Source organism: Heptranchias perlo, chromosome 45 (assembly GCF_035084215.1).
Source record: "Heptranchias perlo isolate sHepPer1 chromosome 45, sHepPer1.hap1, whole genome shotgun sequence".
NCBI lineage: Eukaryota > Metazoa > Chordata > Chondrichthyes > Hexanchiformes > Hexanchidae > Heptranchias > Heptranchias perlo.
This window is the reverse complement of record NC_090369.1, coordinates 160,963-181,953: the sequence shown is the minus strand read 5'-3', so window position 1 is coordinate 181,953 and position 20,991 is coordinate 160,963. Positions and strand designations below refer to the sequence as shown.

The 20,991-nt window shown below is 54.0% G+C and overlaps 1 protein-coding gene across 2 annotated transcripts in view; it reads right to left on the bottom strand.

The window, feature by feature from the left end:
- LOC137306766 (SRSF protein kinase 3-like) overlaps nt 1-19,839 on the bottom strand; it is a 39,520-nt gene extending 19,681 nt beyond the window's left edge. The window contains exons 1-6 of one of the 2 annotated variants that reach the window (XM_067976129.1): nt 19,608-19,839; nt 4,373-4,488; nt 2,949-3,057; nt 2,175-2,262; nt 1,015-1,102; nt 295-401 (exon numbers count right to left, since the gene is read on the bottom strand). In XM_067976129.1, coding sequence (XP_067832230.1) covers nt 295-401; nt 1,015-1,102; nt 2,175-2,262; nt 2,949-3,057; nt 4,373-4,488; nt 19,608-19,753 — 654 coding nt within the window. In that variant the 5' untranslated portion in view covers nt 19,754-19,839. Of the gene's footprint in view, nt 1-294; nt 402-1,014; nt 1,103-2,174; nt 2,263-2,948; nt 3,058-4,372; nt 4,489-19,603 lie in introns of both variants that reach the window. The other variant, XM_067976130.1, reaches the window with a different exon arrangement.
- Nucleotides 19,840-20,991: the final 1,152 nt, after the last annotated feature.

Sequence of the window (20,991 nt, the reverse complement as noted above, 5' to 3'; positions counted from 1 at the left end):
GACAGTGTAGAGGGAGCTTTACTCTGTATCTAACCCTGTACCTGCCCCTGGGAGTGTTTGATGGGACAGTGTAGAGGGAGCTTTACTCTGTATCTAACCCTGTACCTGCCCTGGGAGTGTTTGATGGGACAGTGTAGAGGGAGCTTTACTATGTATCTAACCCATGCTGTACCTGCCCTGGGAGTGTTTGATGGGACAGTGTAGAAAGTGTTTTATGATACTTGCTGCTACCGTGGTGTAGACAGGCTGGGAACCTGTGAAACTCTCCAGACCATTACCCTCGCCGCTCCTTACCTGACGAAGGATGCTCTTGACACAGGGGATGGGCAGGCCCTGGTAATTGGACTTGATGATCCACTTCAGTAGCTGATGTCCCAGCACCTCAAACACCATGCACACATCTGAGAGAGTGAAGGAGAGCTGCCAGAGCGACATTAACTGATCCTCTGCACTGCGCTCTCACCCCGGCACTGACCCAGGAACTCACAGCCTGCTCCCTACGGTAAATGGAGGACCTTCACTACCACAGAGTATGCTGGGATAGCTGCCTCTCGATTTCTGTCCATCAATACTGAGAAAAGGAGGCAACTCCCAATACTGAGAGAGCGAGCGAGCGAGCGACAGAGACAGGACAAAAAAAAAGAAAAAAAGTGTCCGAGAGGTTTAGGGAGGGAATTCCAGAGCTTAGGGTCTGGGCAGCTGAAGGCACGGCCACCAATGGTGGAGCGATGGAAATCGGGGGGATGGACAAGGGGCCAGAATTGGAGGAGCGCAGAGATCTCGGAGGGTTGTAGGGCTGGAGGAGGTTACAGAGATAGGGAGGGGGCGAGAGCCAGGAAGGGATTTGAAAAACCGAGGATGGAGAGTTTTTAAAAAAAAAAACCGAGACATTGCCGGACTGGGAGCCAATGCTGGACAGCGAGCACAAGGGGTGATGGGCGAACAGGACTTGGATACGGGCAATGGAAATCAGGGACGCGTTTTAAACTGGGGTACGGCACAAAGAAAGGATACGTAGGCCATTCACGCCCGAGATTTTGAAATCGTCAATCAGCTGCACAATCATCTCCCTCTTGGGGTCACTGGGGTCGCTGTCCCGCACCTGGGAGAGTCGTGAGGAAACCAATTTCAAAAATCACCATTGCATGTCATCAGTCTCTTGCTGCATCCCAGCAAACAACGTCACAGGATCTGCCGGATTGCTACAAACTAAACGATGCATCTAAGTCGAGGGCCGCGCCGCCCTGCCGGAGGGGCTGTCTTTCGGATGAGACGTTAAACCGAGGGCCCTCTCGGGTGGATGTTAAAGATCCCACGGCCACTATTGGAAGAAGAGCAGGGGGGAGTTGGAGCCAACATATCCCTCAACCACCAAAACAAAATCCAGGTTACATTGTCGTTTATCATACCGCTGGTCGTGGGATCTTTCTGTGTCCAAAATGGCTGCCACTTCTCTTGTGCGTAACGGGCCAGTTGAGGCAGGGGTGATTGATGTCTGGAACGGTTTCCGGGTGGGGGGGAATTTGAGGGGGAAACGCTTAGTCAATCAAGAGGCAGATAGGCACCGTGCATACGGACATATGAGAAATGACGAATTGGAAAAGACCTACTGGCCCATCCAGCTGGTCCAGTGATGGGGGGAGAGATGGGTGAGCTACATGTCCTGTACGGCCTCTCTCATCTCGACTGATCCTTGTCCGGACTGACAAAGACTGGTCTATGTTTATAGAGCACCTTAAGATGGGTTTGTAGGGTCGGGATTGTGTCACTGGACCAATAATCCAGAGAGCGCGAGTTCAAAAGGCCAACTGGCTCCCTTCAGGGAGGGAAACCTGCTGCCCTGACCTGGTCTGGGCCTACACGTGACTCCAGTGCCACACACCCAACGCGTGGTGACTCTTAAACTGCTCCGAGTCATATCAAGCTGCAGCGGTTCAAGAAGGCGGCCCACCGCCACCATCTCCTCAAAAAGGGACAACTAGGCACTGGGCAATAAATGCCGGGCTCGAGGATGTGGGCAGCCAGGGGAGTCCCCACTGGGGGGGGGGGGGGAAAAGGAGGGGGGCATCGGCCGGAAGGCTCGGTGAGAAGCAGTGGGTCGGGACGGGGGGGTAACTCCGAGTCGGGCAGCTCCCCGCGGCAGCGGGACGGTAAAAGGAACAGTCGGAACTCACACACTTGAGAAGTTTGATCTCATCCAAAGCGGTCTCGGTGTAATGGGACGCGCTCTTCACCACCTTCAGCGCCAGGAAACGCTTCCGGCTGGGGACACAACGGGGACAAGGCCGTCAGGGTTTCAAACTCAAGTGCCCACCCCTCTCCCTTTCTGTCCCGAGACCCCTGCTCCTTGGCACCGCCCCCCCACCACCTCCAATTACAATCTAGCCACAGGTCGGGGTCTCACCGTACAGGGACCTCAGATTCACTGCACCCCAGCACCGTCAGTCATTGAGTGACAACCGCAAGAAGGGAAGGAAAAGCTTACCTACCTATCCCCCCCCCACCCACCCCTCAGTGAAGCCTCCTCCTCCTCCTCCTCCTCCTCCTCCTCCTCCTCCTCCTCCTCCTCCTTGTGAAGGCACCTGGGCTGTGGGACAACCTGCCCCTCCCCCAACACCTCAACCCGAACGACTGCTCTTTACGTGCGAGCACAGACGATGAGCGTTGCTCTTTGACCATGGTGGGCATCGCATCCGAGCCCGATCGGGATTGCATTGATCGGGAGCAGGAACCTCGGCTGATTCAAACCCCCCACCCCAAGGGGTGCTGAGGCCAGTTAGCTCAGCACAGACAAGTGGCTGAACCTTGGGACCTCTGACTTAGGGACAGAGGTGGCTCTCAGCCGATCTATTGGTGGGGGCCCCCCGCCCCACCCCGGGCTCCCGCCACACACCCTCGCTCCTCCCCCGTAACCCCAACACCGACACTCCTGCCCCCCCCGTACTCACTGGATGTCCCAGCACAGCCAGACTGTGGAGAAGTGACCCCAGCCCAGCTTCCTCACCACGTGATAGCGCCCATTAAACAGATCTCCGATCTTCACTGGGTAGTAACCACCTGCAAAGGGAACACAGCACAGAGCAAGTAGAACAGCGATTCACACAGAGCAAGACACCACCAGGATTTAATCATAGAACCGTACAGCACAGAAGGCGGCCATTCGGCCCATCGCGCCTGTGCTGGCTCTTCGAAAGAGCTGTCCAATTGGTATTATTAGTCCTATCCTTCCCCGCAGCCCAATTCCCTTTCGAAAGTTACTACTGAATCGACTTCCACCGCCCTTTCCAGATTCGCTGCGTAAAAAAAAATTCTCCTCATCTCCCCCCCCCCAACACCTTAATGCTCAGGTCCCCGTCACAAGCAGCTGGAATTGAACCCACCCCCATTATCAAATCAACGGCACACAACCGCGACACGATCAGACGCAGGTCCGAGAGATTTGTAATCATTCTCGGACTGTGGGCATCGCTGGTATTTATTGCCCGTCCCTAGATGCCCCTGGAGAAGGTGGTGGGGAGCCTCTGGAACCGCTGCAGAGGCTATTCTTTGATGCACAACTGAGTGTCTCGCTAGGCCACTTCAGGGGGGACAGTTAAGAGTCAACCACGTTGGTGTGGGACTGGATCACATTTCGGCCCAGATCGGATAAGAACGGCAGGTTTCCTTCCCTCAAGGGAGCCTAAATCAGGCAAAATTTGACACCGAGCCACATAAAGAAATATTAGGATGTGATTAAAAGCTTGGTCAGAGGTAGGTTTCAAGGAGCGTCTTAAAAGGAGAGAGAGAGACACACAAAGATGTTTAGGGAGGGAATTCAACAGCTTAGGGTCTAGGCAGCTGAAGGCACGGCCGCCAATGGTGGAGAGATGGAAATCGGGGGATGCGCAAGAGGCCAGAATGGGAGGAGTGCAGAGATCTGGGAGGGTTGTAGGGGCTGGAGGAGGTTACAGAGATTGCGGGGGGCCAGGGAGGGATTTCAACACGAGAATGGAGAATTTTAAAATCAAGACATTGCCGGACCGGGAGCCGTTGCAGGTCAGCGAACTCAGGGGATGACGGGCGAGCGGGACTTTGGATACAGGCAGCAGAGTTTTTGGATGAGCTGAGGTTTTCAGAGGGTGGAAGGCCAGCAAGGAGAGCATTGGAACAGTCAAGTCAGGAGGTAATAAAAGGCACGGATGAGGGTTTTAGCAGATGAGGTGAGGCAGTTGCGCAGACAGGCATGCAAGGGCAGCTGATGTCAGCCCCTAAAGGTGTCCAGGATTTATAGGTCTCACTGGACTTTCGCGAGAATAATGCAAAGAAACAGAACGCAGCCGGTGAGAGAATGGACTCATTCGCCACTGGCTGGCCTGCGCCAGCCAGTTCTCACCTTTACAGTAGTCTGAAGGGTCCTCCTGCTCCTCGTCATCTGAACCCAGCAGTTCGGAAGGCTGAGGCGTGAGGGACCGCTGGACAGGAGGCTCCTCGTACGGTGCACTCTGAAGCCTGAATTAAAACAGAGAATAGGCAAGCGTCACATGGGAACAGGAGGAGGCCGTTCAGCCCCTCGAGCTCTAATTTTAAGGCTCTGCCCCCCTTGTTTTGCACTCTCCCCTCCAGAGGAAATAGTTTCTCTCCATCGACCCTATCGAATCCTTTAATCATCTTAAACCCCTCGATTAGATCACCCCTTAATCTTCCACACTCGAGGGAATACAAGCCCGGTCTGTGCAACCTGTCCTCGGAATTTAACCCTTTTAGCCCCGGTATCATTCTGGTGAGTCGGCGATGCACCCCCTCCGAGGTCAATCGATCCTTCCTGAGGTGCGGTGCCCAGAACTGAACGCAGTCTCTCCAGGTGGGGTCTGACCAGGGCTCTGTGCCACTATAGCATCACTTCCACTGCTTTGTATTCCAGTCCCCTCAAGATAAAGGCCAATATTGGTGTACTTTTTGTACCTGTCTACGAGCTTTTAGTGACTTGTGTGCATAATCTAATACACAACCCGTAATGCGGGCAGGGGCTGCTAATCAGTCAGGACCTTTCTACACGGTAACACGAGTCTTGGAATGGGAGGGAGTCTGAAGCTGATCTGCAGACCGGCGCATGGTGGAGGGGGTGTGGGAAGAGGAGGGGCAGTGAGCATTACTGGGATTGTGACGCACTCCACAGCGATGGGTCACATAACGCCCGAGAAAAATAAACACCAAGGAAAGAAAGAATGTGCGTTTCTCCAGCGACTTTCATGAGCTCCGGACGCCCCAAAGCTTTACAGCCAATGAAGTACTTTGGAATTAGATGACTGTTCCTCGGTCTTAAACGTACTATTGTATCAGCTCTTAAGAAAAACAATTTGTCCATCTGCGGTGTGTGCTGAGTTAGCAAGTCCGTGTCGGGGGAATAAAATCAGCCAGGGTTCCAACTCCTGCTCACTGTCCAGTGATGCCTGGTGTCAGGTGTGCACATGTGGAGACGGGATTTCCCCCCCGCCCCCCCCCATGGTTAAATGCCCTGCCAACACATCTAGGTTTGTGCACGTAGACTGGCCACTGAGTGAGGTGCTGGAGGGCGCTCGTGGAGCCCCTTACCCCAGTGAGAGTCAGCGCCTTCAGGGGAAGGAGAACAGAACCACAATAATCCACACAGCCGAGCTCATCGTGACTGGAGGCAAAATACCAATAGGGTGGAGCGAGCGAGGAATGGGAGAAAAATGTTTCTAACCTCAGCACCTTCGTATTTAACAGTCTGTGTGCCGACAAGACACAAGGGGATTCGCAAACACGCTGCTGCCCTGACGACACCTCCAGAAAGCTCCATCACCCCCGCCTCCTCGCCCCGGACCATTCTGCACCCCCCCACTCCCACCCCGACTCCTCCTTTCTCCCCACCCCGGACCTTCCCCACTGAAGATGGCGACTCTCGCTGGGGGTGCGGCCCCACGTCCCCATTCTTCAGGCGAGCCCAGGCAGCGACGGTCGGAGATGCCACCCAGCCCAGACCTGTCCACAGACACAGAGAACCACACAGAGTGCACAGACGCACACTCACAGACACCAAACAGGGGTCAGTGGATCGGGACCTCTGGCCGATTTTCCCCCAACCCAGAGATTCAGAGAATCAGCACAGACTGGAAATGGAACCTGGGAGCTTGGTGCTCTGTATGGCTCAGCGCCCCCGCCGAGACAGGGCGGCAAGGCCCCACATTGCAAGAGCTGAAATTAATTTCTTGATCCCTCTGTGCTGCTCCCTCCCGGGCACCGAGAGGCCAGTCCCCAGAACTCACTCTTTAATAGTCTCTTTCCCCCTCCACCCGTTACTCCGCTCCCACCGAGCCCCAGCCCATCCCCTACCTGCTGCCCCAGGGTCCGTCTTTGAAGCTGTACGAGAGATCCCGGAAGCGGTACATTCCCGGGAGCTGCTGTGGGGAGGCTCGATTCCCCCCCCCGCTGCCGACTGCAGATCTCGGCAGCAGACCCGGGAAAGGGCTGGGTCTAGGACCATGGTGAGGAACTTCGCAGCTGGGCGAGGGAGGGCGGCGGCAGCACACCGACTCAAAAAGTGCCACTTCTGGGTAAAACCTCGGCCGTAAACAACAGGAGCGAGCTGGGAAAGATACAGCCTACTCCTTTCAGGCTCGAGGGACTGCAGAATTCCTTGCCCAGTGCCATCACCATTCAAGGACAGCACCAGGTGCAAGTAAGTATGAGCAATAATCATAGAATCGTACAGCACAGGAGGAGGCCATTTGGCCCATCGTGCCCGTGCTGGCTCTTGGAAAGAGCTATCCAATTAGTCCCACTCCCCCTGCTCTTTCCCCGTAGCCCTGCGAATTTTTCCCTTTCAAGTATTTCCCCTTTTGAGAGTTATTATTGAATCTGCTTCCACCGCCCTTTCAGGGAGCGCGTTCCAGATCGTCACAACTCGCTGCGTAAAAAAACATTCTCCTCATCTCCCCCTCTGGTTCTTAAATCTGTGTCCTCTGGTTCCCGACCCTCCTGCCACTGGAAACAGTTTCTCCTTATTTACTCTATCAAAACCCCTCATGATTTTGAGCCCCTCGATTAAATCTCCCCTTAACCTTCTCTGCTCCAAGGGGAGCAACCCCAGATTCTCCAGTCGCTCCACATCACTGAAGTCCCTCATCCCTGGGACCATCCTAGTAAATCTTTTCTGCGCTCTCTCCAAGGCCTTGACATCCTTCCTAAAAAATGTGGTGCCCAGAATTCAACACAATACTCCAGCTGGGGCCTAACTGGCAATTTATAAAGGTTGAGCATAACTTCCTTGCTTTTGTACTCTATGCCTCTATTTATAAAGCCCAGGATCCCGTGTACTGGCCTTGCCAGCGTCATCCACAGCCAGGGCACATAAAACAGGCCAGGAATATCGAATTAACTGTAGTGTTAGGGGCAGGTTCAACACAATGCTCACCCCTCCCCACCCCTGCTCAGTGGGTAACGAGTGTGGTAGCGAGCCACAGAGAGCAGGAAGATCCCACGTCAATCCCTCGGCATGTGCCGAGCGCTGATCTCTGCCAGGGCCGAGGAAGGGGCTAGAAAGTGGGCACACATGCATGTGGATCATCGGATGAGAACGAGACCAGGCCCGACTGCAACACTCCCCGTAGCCGAATAGCCCACAGCCGTTCACCATCCTGGCTGACACATAGAAGAACAGCCCTTAGCCCTGGTGAGAGTCAGTGTACTTCGGTGGAGGCATTACGGACGAGCAATGTTTGTCCACGTGTTAACATTTGCTCTCGGCAGTGTGCCTTGGGCTGGGCGGAAAGGATCCCTTTCTATAATTAAAATACAGCAGCTGCAGGGAGGGGAGAAGAGACAGTCAGGCTTCTCACTGACTGATCTTAAATTAAGAGGGCAGGTCGCATAGACTAGACTCGTACTCCCTCGAGTACAGAAGATTAAGGGGTGATTTAATGGAGGGGTTTAAGATGATTAAAAGATTTGAGAGGGTAGATGGAGAGAAACTATTTCCTCTGGTGGGGGGAGTCCAGAACAAGGGGGCAGAACCTTAAAATTAGAGCCAGGCCGTTCAGGGGTGATGTCAGGAAGCATTTCCTCACACAAAGGGGAGTGGGAATCTGGAACTCTCTCCCCCAAAAAGCTGTGGAGGCCGGGGGTCAATTGGAAATTTGAAAATACCCTTGCCTAACAAGGATCAGTTTAAGGGTTATGGAACCAAGGCAGGTAGATGGAGTTATGGTACAGATCAGATGTGATCTGATTGAATGGCGGAGCAGGCTCGAGGGGCTGAATGACCCCCCTCCTCTTCCTATTATGTAGCTCTGGGACAGACAGGCACCCTCTCTCCCCCCAACTCCCGCCCCTGGCCTAGCACCGTGTGCAAACAGTTGCTGTGACTCCTCCTTCAATGCCAGTCTCTCTCTTAAAAAGAAATACAATCAGTATTGGGATCAGCTCATGGAGTACCAGGAGGCCCTCGATTAATCAGCCAATGGCCCAACATGCCTCCTCTCCCCTCCCCTCCCCTCCCCTCCCCTCCCCTCCTCTCCTCTCCTCTCCTCTCCTCTCCTCTCCTCTCCCCTCCCCTCCTCTCCCCTCCTCTCCCCTCCTCTCCCCTCCTCTCCTCTCCTCTCCCCTCCTCTCCCCTCCTCTCCTCTCCTCTCCCCTCCCCTCCTCTCCCCTCCTCTCCCCTCCCCTCCTCTCCCCTCCCCTCCTCGGGATACGACGGGTCAGCACAGACCGGGTGGGGAGGGGAGGGTAGCTGGGAACTTCCTGCTCGGTGTGGGTCAGTACCCCTCCAGGGAGAGCTATATCGAGGGGGTGCTTTAAACAAATCTTCCTCACTCAATATAACCATCAGTGGGCCTCCTCTTAATAAAACCACCAGGTGTGTGTTTAAACATTGACCCATCAGCCAGAGTGCAGCAGCAATCACATAATCAGACCACAGAAATGAATCTGTACCAGATCTGGCATCTGGCAAGCTACAGTACGGTATATGTACAGTACACAGCGGGTAAAAGGGAACGATTCACTCCCATCTGGTACTGTGCGGCACGTGTGTGTCTCAGTGTCAGCTCCTGTACGTGTACTTCCAGTGCGAGTGAGCTGTACAACGGTTACAGGAGGTTAACCTGGGCAAACACTTCCTTTAGAAGCTTTGGTCTGGGTAAAAAGTTTGATGTCCAGAAAATAAAAACCTTTGGCACACTGCAAGGCCAACTGTTTGGAAATAATCTAGGAGATGGCTGATTGCTCACTCACTCACTCTCATTTTGGCAGATGAGTTAGTCACTGAGTAGGTCAAACATTGTGACCACAACAGTGAGAATTAGATGCTCAATTATCTTCAACAGCCTTTGCGACTTGTCCTGCCACCTTCAAAGACTGGTGTACGTACACCCCCAGGTCTCTCTGTTCCTGTACCCCCTTTAAAATTGTACCATTTGCTTTATATTGCCTCTCCTCATTTTGGTAGGAAGAATGAATCACTTCACTGCATTAAATTTAATCTGCCATGTGTCCTCCTGAAGTCTGTTACTATCCTCCTCATTGTTTACTACATTTCCAAGTGTCGTGTCATCTGCAAACTTTGAAATTATACCCAAGTCCAGGTCATTAATATATATCAAAAAGAGCAGTGGGCCAACACCGACCCCTGTCAACTTCCCTCCAGTCTGAAAAACAACCGTTCACCACTACCCTCTGCTTTCTGTCTCAGCCAATTTCATATCCATACAGCCGCTGCCCCTTTAATCCCATGGGCTTCAATTTTGCTAACAAGTCTATTATGCGGTACTTTATCAAACGCCTTTTGAAAGTCTCATCGCCCCATCTCCTAACTTGTTTCTTTCCCAGGGTATCCCAAACTGTGGAACTCCCTCGCTCTGCCCTCCATCCTACAGTCGACAGGCTCTGAATACCGAAGCTTGGTGTCACCCGAACACAGTGTCCTGATCTACTTCATCGGTACCTCTTCACAGCCATGTCAGTTATGGAGGCCTCAGCCATCCCAGCATTCAGCGAGAGCCCCCTATTAAATCTACAGGTCCTAAAATAGATCGCTGGGAACACCAGCTAGTTTTTTTTGGGGGGGGGGGAAGGATATACTGGCCTTGGAGGGGGTGCAGGGCAGATTCACCAGAATGATACCGGGGCTAAAAGGGGTTAAATTCCGAGGACAGGTTGCACAGACTCGGCTTGTATTCCCTCGAGTGTAGAAGATTAAGGGGTGATCTAATCGAGGGGTTTAAAGATGATTAAAGGATTCGATAGGGTCGATAGAGAGAAACTATTTCCTCTGGTGGGGGGAGTCCAGAACAAGGGGGGCAGAACCTTAAAATTAGAGCCAGGCCGTTCAGGGGTGATGTCGGGAAGCACTTCCTCACACAAAGGGGAGTGGGAATCTGGAACTCTCTCCCCAAAAAGGCTGTGGAGTCTGGGGGTCAATTGAAAATTTCAAAACTGAGATTGATCGATTTTTGTTGGGTAAGGGGGATTAAGAGTTACGGAACCAAGGCGGCTAGATGGAGTTAAGATACAGATCAGCCATGATCTAATTGAATGGCGGAACATCGAGGGGCTGAATGGCCTGTTCCTAATGTAACAGGCTCGAGGGGCTGAATGGCCTCCTGCTGTTCCTAAGTTGCCTGTCTGCACCTCCTTAGCTGAGACCAGCTGACTCAGCATAGACCAGCGAGGGAAGCTGGGGCCTTAACCAGCTGGGCCATCAGGGGAGGGGAGGTAGGTCTGCTGGTCGGCCAGTCACTCAGAGAGGTGCCCGACAACTGCAGCCTCTCCATGAGGAGTGCGTCAGGGTCGGGGTTTGTACGGCAGCCACCTGTCAGGCAGGGCTCACACTCGTATGAGCAGTGAGTGTAAAAATAGAACGTGGCCTCCCCCTCCCCCACCAACAGCATGGAAATTCCACTCACTGACAGCAGAGAAATACCAGCCTGCTACCCGTCTCTCACCTGGCACATCATCGCCCCACTCCTTCCATCTCCCCTCAGCACAGATTCTCCTTCCACCCCCACCCCCGCCGCCCCCCACCCAAACTCCTGAAATACCCGGAGAGTCGGGTATAGGTTCCATAGGCGCCGACCACCTGCCTGCCTCCCCCAAATGCCCACTTCACGTGAACCCAGACAGGGTGCCCGATCGTGGAGTGGCATCTAGCCAACCCTCACCCAGTGCACGTGCGCGCGCACGCGCGCACACACCACATAGCAGGAGTCACTAGACAGTGATCAGGTGCAGGAACTGTGGCTGATTCACCCCCCTCCCCCAACACAGGGGGCATTGAGGCACAACGTAGCCCCCCTAATCCCCATCGCGGCAGAGATCAACCACTGAATCTGGGACTCTCCTGCTCCGTATATCTGCAGTCCACAGAGAGACTCACCCTACACCGCTCACTATCCTTGCTCCCGAGGCACTTCTGTCCCACAGGGCAGAGATCAGGGAGACACTCTGGCCTTGGGGAAGTGGGGTGCGTCCCTACAGGGAGAGAGGGTGCACTCCGTATCGGGGCTCGCGGAGACGCTCCTTGTGTGGGTTTAGGCAAGTGGAGTGTGTCTCTACAGGGAGAGAGTGTTTCTCAGTCTCTTCGTTTGAGGGACTTGGAAACATGGAGCTGGGATCCTGGATGCGTCAGACACCAGAAGGGGACCTGCTGTCAGAGTGTCGGACAGTTGGACTGTGAGCTGAACTCTGGTTGCCCAAAACAACAAGCCGCCCCCTCCTCGACAAAAAGGGGGTTGGTGCCAGACAGTTATGTGAAAGAACAGAGAGATCCACGGTGCCCTGAGACAGCAGCTATTAACAAATGGGCATCAAGTGCTCTCTTTAGAGCAGAGAAGGTGAAGGGGAGATTTAAGAGACAAGTGCCAGGCAATGACCATCTCCAACAAGAGAGAGTCTAACCACCTCCCCTTGACATTCAACGGCATTACCATCGCCGAATCCCCCACCATCAACATCCTGGGGGTCACCATTGACCAGAAACTTAACTGGACCAGCCATATAAATACTGTGGCTACAACAGCAGGTCAGAGGCTGGGTATTCTGCGGCGAGTGACTCACCTCCTGACTCCCCAAAGCCTTTCCACCATCTACAAGGCACAAGTCAGGAGTGTGATGGAATACTCTCCACTTGCCTGGATGAGTGCAGCTCCAACAACACTGGAGAAGCTTGACACCATCCAGGACAAAGCAGCCCGCTTGATTGGCACCCCATCCACCACCCTAAACATTCACTCCCTTCACCACCGGCGCACCGTGGCTGCAGTGTGGACCATCCACAGGATGCACTGCAGCAACTCGCCAAGGCTTCTTCGGCAGCACCTCCCAAACCCGCGACCTCTACCACCTAGAAGGACAAGGGCAGCAGGCACATGGGAACAACACCACCTGCACGTTCCCCTCCGAGTCACACACCATCCCGACTTGGAAATATATCGGCCGTTCCTTCATCGTCGCTGGGTCAAAATCCTGGAACTCCCTCCCTAACAGCACTGTGGGAGAACCTTCACCACACGGACTGCAGCGGTTCAAGAAGGCGGCTCACCACCACCTTCTCAAGGGGCAATTAGGGATGGGCAATAAATGCCGGCCTCACCAGCGACGCCCACATCCCATGAACGAATAAAAAAATGTTCACAATCTTGCGGGGTTTTGATGGAGTAAATAAGGAGAAACTGTTTCCAGTGGCAGGAGGGTCGGGAACCAGAGGACACGGATTTAAGGTAACTGGCAAAAGAACCAGGGGAGGAGATGAGGGGAATTTTTTTTTTTTAGAAACACAGTGAGTTGTTATGATCTGGAATGCACTTGAAAAAGGGCGGTGGAAGCAGATTCAATAACTTTCAAAAGGGAATTGGATAAATACTGAAGGGGAAAAATTTGCAGGGCTACGGGGAAAGAGGGATTAATCGGATAGCTCTTTCAAAGAGCCGGCACAGGCACAATGGGCCGAATGACCTCCTCCTGTGCTGTTATCACTCTAGTGATGATGTGGAGATGCCGGTGATGGACTGGGGTTGACAATTGTAAACAATTTTACAACACCAAGTTATAGTCCAGCAATTTTATTTTAAATTCACAAGCTTTCGGAGATTTTCTCCTTCCTCAGGTAAATGTTTCAAGATCTCCTTGAAGCCTACGCATTTATACATATTGAATAATACATGGTGTTTACAGACTGCCCCTGCAACTGCCCGTTGCCAAGGCAATCACCGTGTTCAGACAGAGAGGTGTCATCTGCAGAACCCCCGAATACACATTCAACAAAAAAACAAACAGGGAAAAAAAACAGAGAAAAAAAAACACAGAGAGGCAGAAACATCCGGAAGGCAGAGAGAGCCAGCAAATGACCCATTATATTAAAAACAGATAACATTTGTTCGCTGGTGGGGTAACGTGTAGCGTGACATGAACCCAAGATCCCGGTTGAGGCCGTCCTCATGGGTGCGGAACTTGGCTATCAATTTCTGCTCGACGATTTTGCGTTGTCGTGTGTCTCGAAGGCCGCCTTGGAGTACGCTTACCCGAAGGTCGGTGGATGAATGTCCATGACTGCTGAAGTGTTCCCCGACTGGGAGGGAACCCTCCTGTTTGGCGATTGTTGCGCGGTGTCCGTTCATCCGTTGTCGCAGCGTCTGCATGGTCTCGCCAATGTACCATGCTCTGGGGCATCCTTTCCTGCAACGTATGAGGTAGACAACGTTGGCCGAGTCACAGGAGTATGAACCATGCACCTGGTGGGTGGTGTCATCTCGTGTGATGGTGGTATCTGTGTCGATGATCTGGCATGTCTTGCAGAGGTTACCGTGGCAGGGTTGTGTGGCATCGTGGACGCTGTTCTCTTGAAAGCTGGGTAGTTTGCTGCGAACGATGGTCTGTTTGAGGTTGGGTGGCTGTTTAAAGGCGAGTAGTGGAGGTGTGGGGATGGCCATAGCGAGGTGTTTGTCCTCATTGATGACATGTTGAAGGCTGCGGAGAACATGGCGTAGTTTCTCCGCTCCGGGGAAGTACTGGACGACAAAGGGTACTCTGTTGGTTGCGTCCCGTGGACGGGACCAACTAACACGGGACGCAACCAACAGAGTACCCTTTGTCGTCCAGTACTTCCCCGGAGCGGAGAAACTACGCCATGTTCTCCGCAGCCTTCAACATGTCATCAATGAGGACAAACACCTCGCTATGGCCATCCCCACACCTCCACTACTCGCCTTTAAACAGCCACCCAACCTCAAACAGACCATCGTTCGCAGCAAACTACCCAGCTTTCAAGAGAACAGCGTCCACGATGCCACACAACCCTGCCACGGTAACCTCTGCAAGACATGCCAGATCATCGACACAGATACCACCATCACACGAGATGACACCACCCACCAGGTGCATGGTTCATACTCCTGTGACTCGGCCAACGTTGTCTACCTCATACGTTGCAGGAAAGGATGCCCCAGAGCATGGTACATTGGCGAGACCATGCAGACGCTGCGACAACGGATGAACGGACACCGCGCAACAATCGCCAAACAGGAGGGTTCCCTCCCAGTCGGGGAACACTTCAGCAGTCATGGACATTCATCCACCGACCTTCGGGTAAGCGTACTCCAAGGCGGCCTTCGAGACACACGACAACGCAAAATCGTCGAGCAGAAATTGATAGCCAAGTTCCGCACCCATGAGGACGGCCTCAACCGGGATCTTGGGTTCATGTCACGCTACACGTTACCCCACCAGCGAACAAATGTTATCTGTTTTTAATATAATGGGTCATTTGCTGGCTCTCTCTGCCTTCCGGATGTTTCTGCCTCTCTGTGTTTTTTTTTCTCTGTTTTTTTTCCCTGTTTGTTTTTTTGTTGAATGTGTATTCGGGGGTTCTGCAGATGACACCTCTCTGTCTGAACACGGTGATTGCCTTGGCAACGGGCAGTTGCAGGGGCAGTCTGTAAACACCATGTATTATTCAATATGTATAAATGCGTAGGCTTCAAGGAGATCTTGAAACATTTACCTGAGGAAGGAGAAAATCTCCGAAAGCTTGTGAATTTAAAATAAAATTGCTGGACTATAACTTGGTGTTGTAAAATTGTTTACAATCACTCTAGTGGTTTTACATTCACAAACCAATAACTGCAACTGGCAACAGGCAGTATAGGTTGGGAATCAGCAGCTGGCTCTGCCTGACCTGGACAGGAGTTATACTCTTTATCAAGGTGCAAAGTCCTGCACCCAATGTTGCAATCCAGACTCAATCGCCCTGTCGCCAACTCTTATCCCATTCTCTCCCAGGGACCTGAAAATGCAGTGGGACCCTTCTCCTCTCTCAGTCAAGCAAACTAAAGAAAGAACTCCCATTTCTCCAGCACCTCTCACCACCTCAGGACGTCCCAAAGCTTCACAGCCAATGAAGCACTTTCGAAGTGTGGTCACTGTTGTAATGTGGGAAACGCAGCATCAATTTGCGCACAGCAAGATCCCACAAACAGCAGTGTGATAACATAGAAAATAGGAGCAGGAGTAGGCCATTCGACCCTGCTCCGCCATTCAATATGATCACGGCTGATCCTCCATCTCAATACCAGATTCCCTCTCTCTCCCCATACCCCTTGATGCCTTGTGTCTAGAATAATGACCAGATAATATGATTTAGTGATGTTGGTTGAGGGCTAAATATTGACCAAGACAACAGGAAGAACTCCCCCCTGCTCTTCTTCCAATAGTGGCTGTGGGATCTTTTACATCCACCCGAGGGGACAGACGGGCCTCGGTTTAAGGTCTCATACAAAAGACGGCCCCTCCGACAGCGTGGCATGCTCCCTCAGTACTGCCCCTCCGACAGCACGGCGCTCCCTCAGTACTGACCCTCCGACAGTGCGGCGCTCCCTCAGTACTGCCCCTCCGACAGCACGGCGTGCTCCCTCAGTACTGCCCCTCCGACAGCACGGCGCTCCCTCAGTACTGCCCCTCCGACAGCACGGCGTGCTCCCTCAGTACTGCCCCTCCGACAGCACGGCACTCCCTCAGTACTGCCCCTCCGACAGCACGGCGTGCTCCCTCAGTACTGCCCCTCTGACAGCACGGCGCTCCCTCAGTACTGCCCCTCCGACAGCGTGGCGCGCTCCCTCAGTACTGCCCCTCCGACAGCACGGCGCTCCCTCAGTACTGCCCCTCCGACAGCGTGGCGCGCTCCCTCAGTACTGCCCCTCCGACAGTGCGGCGCTCCCTCAGTACTGCCCCTCCGACAGCACGGCGCGCTCCCTCAGTACTGCCCCTCCGACAGCACGGCGCTCCCTCAGTACTGCCCCTCCGACAGCACGGCGTGCTCCCTCAGTACTGCCCCTCCGACAGCACGGCGCTCCCTCAGTACTGCCCCTCCGACAGCACGGCGCTCCCTCAGTACTGCCCCTCCGACAGTGCGGCGCGCTCCCTCAGTACTGCCCCTCCGACAGCGTGGCGTGCTCCCTCAGTACTGCCCCTCCGACAGCACGGCGTGCTCCCTCAGTACTGCCCCTCCGACAGCACGGCGTGCTCCCTCAGTACTGCCCCTCCGACAGCACGGCGTGCTCCCTCAGTACTACCCCTCCGACAGCACGGCGCGCTCCCTCAGTACTGCCCCTCCGACAGCACGGCGCTCCCTCAGTACTGCCCCTCCGACAGCACGGCGCGCTCCCTCAGTACTGCCCCTCCGACAGCACGGCGCTCCCTCAGTACTGCCCCTCCGACAGTGCGGCGCTCCCTCAGTACTGCCCCTCCGACAGCACGGCGTGCTCCCTCAGTACTACCCCTCCGACAGCACGGCGCGCTCCCTCAGTACTGCCCCTCCGACAGCACGGCGCTCCCTCAGTACTGCCCCTCCGACAGCACGGCGTGCTCCCTCAGTACTGCCCCTCCGACAGCACGGCGTGCTCCCTCAGTACTGCCCCTCCGACAGCACGGCGTGCTCCCTCAGTACTACCCCTCCGACAGCACGGCGCTCCCTCAGTACTGCCCCGGGAGTGTCGGCCTGGATTACGGAGCTCGGGTCTCTGGCGTGGGGCTTGAAACCACAACCTTCTGACTCGGAGGAGAGAGTGCTGCCCACTGAGCCCAGGCTGACACAATAATCGGTGCCTTGTCAGCATTCATTCATCGCCTGAGAACAATTTTGTTTTTAAATGCACATTCAATCATCATAACCTCTCCCGCCTCTACCATAAGTCAGTGCTTCTGAATTTTTTCTCTCTCGTTTCTCCTAAGTTCCATATCTCCTACCCTACACCCTCTGCATCATCACTGTGTTGAAATCAAAACTTGTCACCCTGTCTCCTACTCTAACTCATTCTTATGCCAGGAACACAACTTGCACGCCTTTAAGGTAGTAAAGAAACGTCCCAAGGCACTTCACAGGAGCGTAAATCAGACCCCGAGCCACATGATGAGATATTAGGACAGGTGTCCAAAAGCTTGGTCAAAGAGGTAGGTTTTCAAGGAGGGTTTTAATGGAGGAGAGAGAGGTGGAGAGGTTTAGGGAGGGAATTCCAGAGCTTAGGGCCCAGGCAGCTGAAGGCACGGCCGCCAATGGTGGAGCGATGGAAATCGGGGATGCGCAAGAGACCAGAATTGGAGGAGCGCAGAGATCTCGGAGGGTTGTAGGGGCTGGAGGAGGTTAGAGAGAGGGAGGGGGGGCGAGGGCCAGGGAGGGATTTGAACACGAGGATCAGAATTTTAAAATCGAGGCGTTGCCGAACAGGAGCCGATGTAGGTCAGCAAGCACAGGGGGTGATGGGTGAACGGGACTTGGTGTGAGATCTGTGACCCCCTCACCTCCCTTGCTCTCCCCTCCCCTGACAATCCACAGGCTCAGTGCCGCAAATCCACTTCCCAATTTGCCCCGTCTTTTCAATATTTCTGGTGTTCTGCACCTCAAACACTCACTGGCGTCTTTCAGAATTAAGCGCCGACCATCTTGCTTTTGCCTCTCTTCAATGCACGAACACGCTCTGCCTCACTCTGCAGGGGGTGGATTGCGAGTGATTAAAATATCCCAGGACTGATCATGGAGATAAAATTAACTTCCAGCACATGGAATTGACCGCAGGACCCTGGGATAGAGAGAGAGGGGAAATCAGCCAGGGTTCCTGCTCCTGATCACTGTCCAGTGACCCCTGGGTTAGAGAGAGGGGGAAATCAGCCAGGGTTCCTGCTCCTGATCACTGTCCAGTGACCCCTGGGTTAGAGAGAGGGGGAAATCAGCCAGGGTTCCTGCTCCTGATCACTGCCCAGTGACCCCTGGGTTAGAGAGAGGGGAAATCAGCCGGGGTTCCTGCTCCTGATCACTGTCCAGTGACCCCCTGGGTTAGAGAGAGGGGGAAATCAGCCAGGGTTCCTGCTCCTGATCACTGTCCAGTGACCCCCTGGGTTAGAGAGAGAGGGGAAATCAGCCAGGGTTCCTGCTCCTGATCACTGTCCAGTGACCCCCTGGGTTAGAGAGAGAGGGGGAAATCAGCCAGGGTTCCTGCTCCTGATCACTGTCCAGTGACCCCTGGGTTGGAGAGAGGTGGAAATCAGCCAGGGTTCCTGCTCCTGATCACTGTCCAGTGACCCCTGGGTTACAGAGAGGGGGGAAATCAGCCAGGGTTCCTGCTCCTGAATCACTGTCCAGTGACCCCTGGGTTACAGAGAGGGGGAAATCAGCCAGGGTTCCTGCTCCTGATCACTGTCCAGTGACCCCTGGGTTGGAGAGAGGGGAAATCAGCCAGGGTTCCTGCTCCTGATCACTGTCCAGTGACCCCTGGGTTAGAGAGAGAGGGGAAATCAGCCAGGGTTCCTGCTCCTGATCACTGTCCAGTGACCCCTGGGTTAGAGGGAGGGGGAAATCAGCCAGGGTTCCTGCTCCTGATCACTGTCCAGTGACCCCTGGGTTAGAGAGAGGGGGAAATCAGCCAGGGTTCTTCGAACCTCTCTCTATCTATCTATCTATCTCTCTCCCCCCTCCTCCTCTCCTCCTCCTCCTCTCCCTGTCACTCCCCCTCCCTATCTCTCTCCCCCACAATCCACCTCTTCTCTCTCCCCCTCTCTCTTCTCCCCCACTCCCTCCCCTTCCACCCTTTACTACCCCCCCTCTAGCCTCCTACCCCCCATCCTTCCCTTCACCCCTCCCCCTCTCCTTCTAGCCTCCTCCCTCCCTCCCTCCCCTCTCTCTCTCTCTCTCTCCCTCCCTCCCTCTCTCTCTCTCTCTCTCTCCCTCCCTCCCTCTCTCCCTCCCTCCTCCTCCTTCCTCCCTCCCTCCTCCTTTCTACCCCCCACCTCCTTCTACCCTCCCCCCACCCTCCCTCCTCCTCTCCCTCCCCCCACCCTCCCTCCTCCTCTCCCTCCTCCTCCTCTCCCTCCCCCCCTCCCTCCTCCTCTCCCTCCCCCCCTCCCTCCTCCTCTCTCCCTCCCCCCACCCTCCTCCTCCTCCTCCCTCCCCCCACCCTCCCTCCTCCCTCCCTCCCTCCCCCTCCCCTCCCCTCCCTCCTCCCTCCCTCCCTCCCCTCCCCTCCCCTCCCCTCCCTCCTCCCTCCCTCCCTCCCCCTCCCCTCCCTCCCCTCCCTCCTCCTCCCCCCACCCTCCCTCCTCCTCCTCTCCCTCCTCTCCCTCCTACCCACTTGCTGCCGCCGCCGGTGCCGCTCTCTGTGCCATTGCCCTTCTTCTTGTGCCTCTTCCTGTGCCTCTTGCCCCTGGGGGCCGGCTTGATGCTGGGAGCAGGCGGGGGTTGCTCATCCGGCGCCTGCCCTCCGCCGATCCCACTCATCCAGCCTTCGCTCGATTTTCTTCCGCCGACAGCAGGGGTTTTTTTTGTGTCCCTTTAAATGCTGAATCTTTGCGCAGCTGGGCGCTGGGGACCGCAATGCGCATGCGTCCAACCTGTCTCCATCTCTTAAAGCCAGACCGTCCCTTTCCGCTGGCGCAGCCGGAATTCCCCCCATTTATGGGTGCACACCTAAAAATCATTTCTTAAAGGGAGTACTCTCATTTCCAAATTCCCCATTTATGGGTGCACACCTAAAAATCATTTCTTAAAGGGAGTACTCTCATTTCCAAATTCCCTATTTATGGGTGCGGGAGGAATGGGGCCAACTGGATAGCTCTTACAAAGAGCCAACACGGGCTCGATGGACCGAATGGCCTCCTTCTGTGCTGTAACCATTCTATGATTCTACTTCCAAATTCCCCATTTATGGTCGGACACCTAAAAATCATTTCTTAAAGGCAGTACTCTCATTTCAAATTCCCTATTTATGGGTGCGGGAGGAATGGGGCCAACTGGATAGCTCTTACAAAGAGCCAACACGGGCTCGATGGACCGAATGGCCTCCTTCTGTGCTGTAACCATTCTATGATTCTACTTCCAAATTCCCCATTTATGGTCGGACACCTAAAAATCATTTCTTAAAGGGAGTACTCTCATTTCCAAATTCCCCATTTATGGTCGGACACCTAAAAATCATTTCTTAAAGGCAGTACTCTCATTTCCAAATTCCCTATTTATGGGTGCAGGAAGAATGGGGCCAACTGGCTAGCTCTTACAAAGAGCCAACACGGGCTCGATGGACCGAATGGCCTCCTTCTGTGCTGTAACCATTCTATGATTCTACTTCCAAATTCCCCATTTATGGTCGGACACCTAAAAATCATTTCTTAAAGGCAGTACTCTCATTTCCAAATTCCCCATTTATGGGTGCACACCTAAAAATAATCTCTCCAAGGAGGACGCCAATTTATCACTGCACCCCCTAAACGATATAATCTCTTAAAGCCAGGATTCACCGTTCCAATTTGTCCATTTATAATGGCAATTGGAAAAATAAAATCATCTTTTTTTAAAACTGGCACATCAATTTAAAATATTTATACGATTTGTTCAAATTGTATCGAGCTGTCTTCTCACTCAGTGCTCTAAACGTGGACCTCTGGTAGTCGACCATCTCTCCCCATGATCAAGGAGCTGGGCCATTCCGAGAATCTGCTATGATGTAGCTATGTATGGGG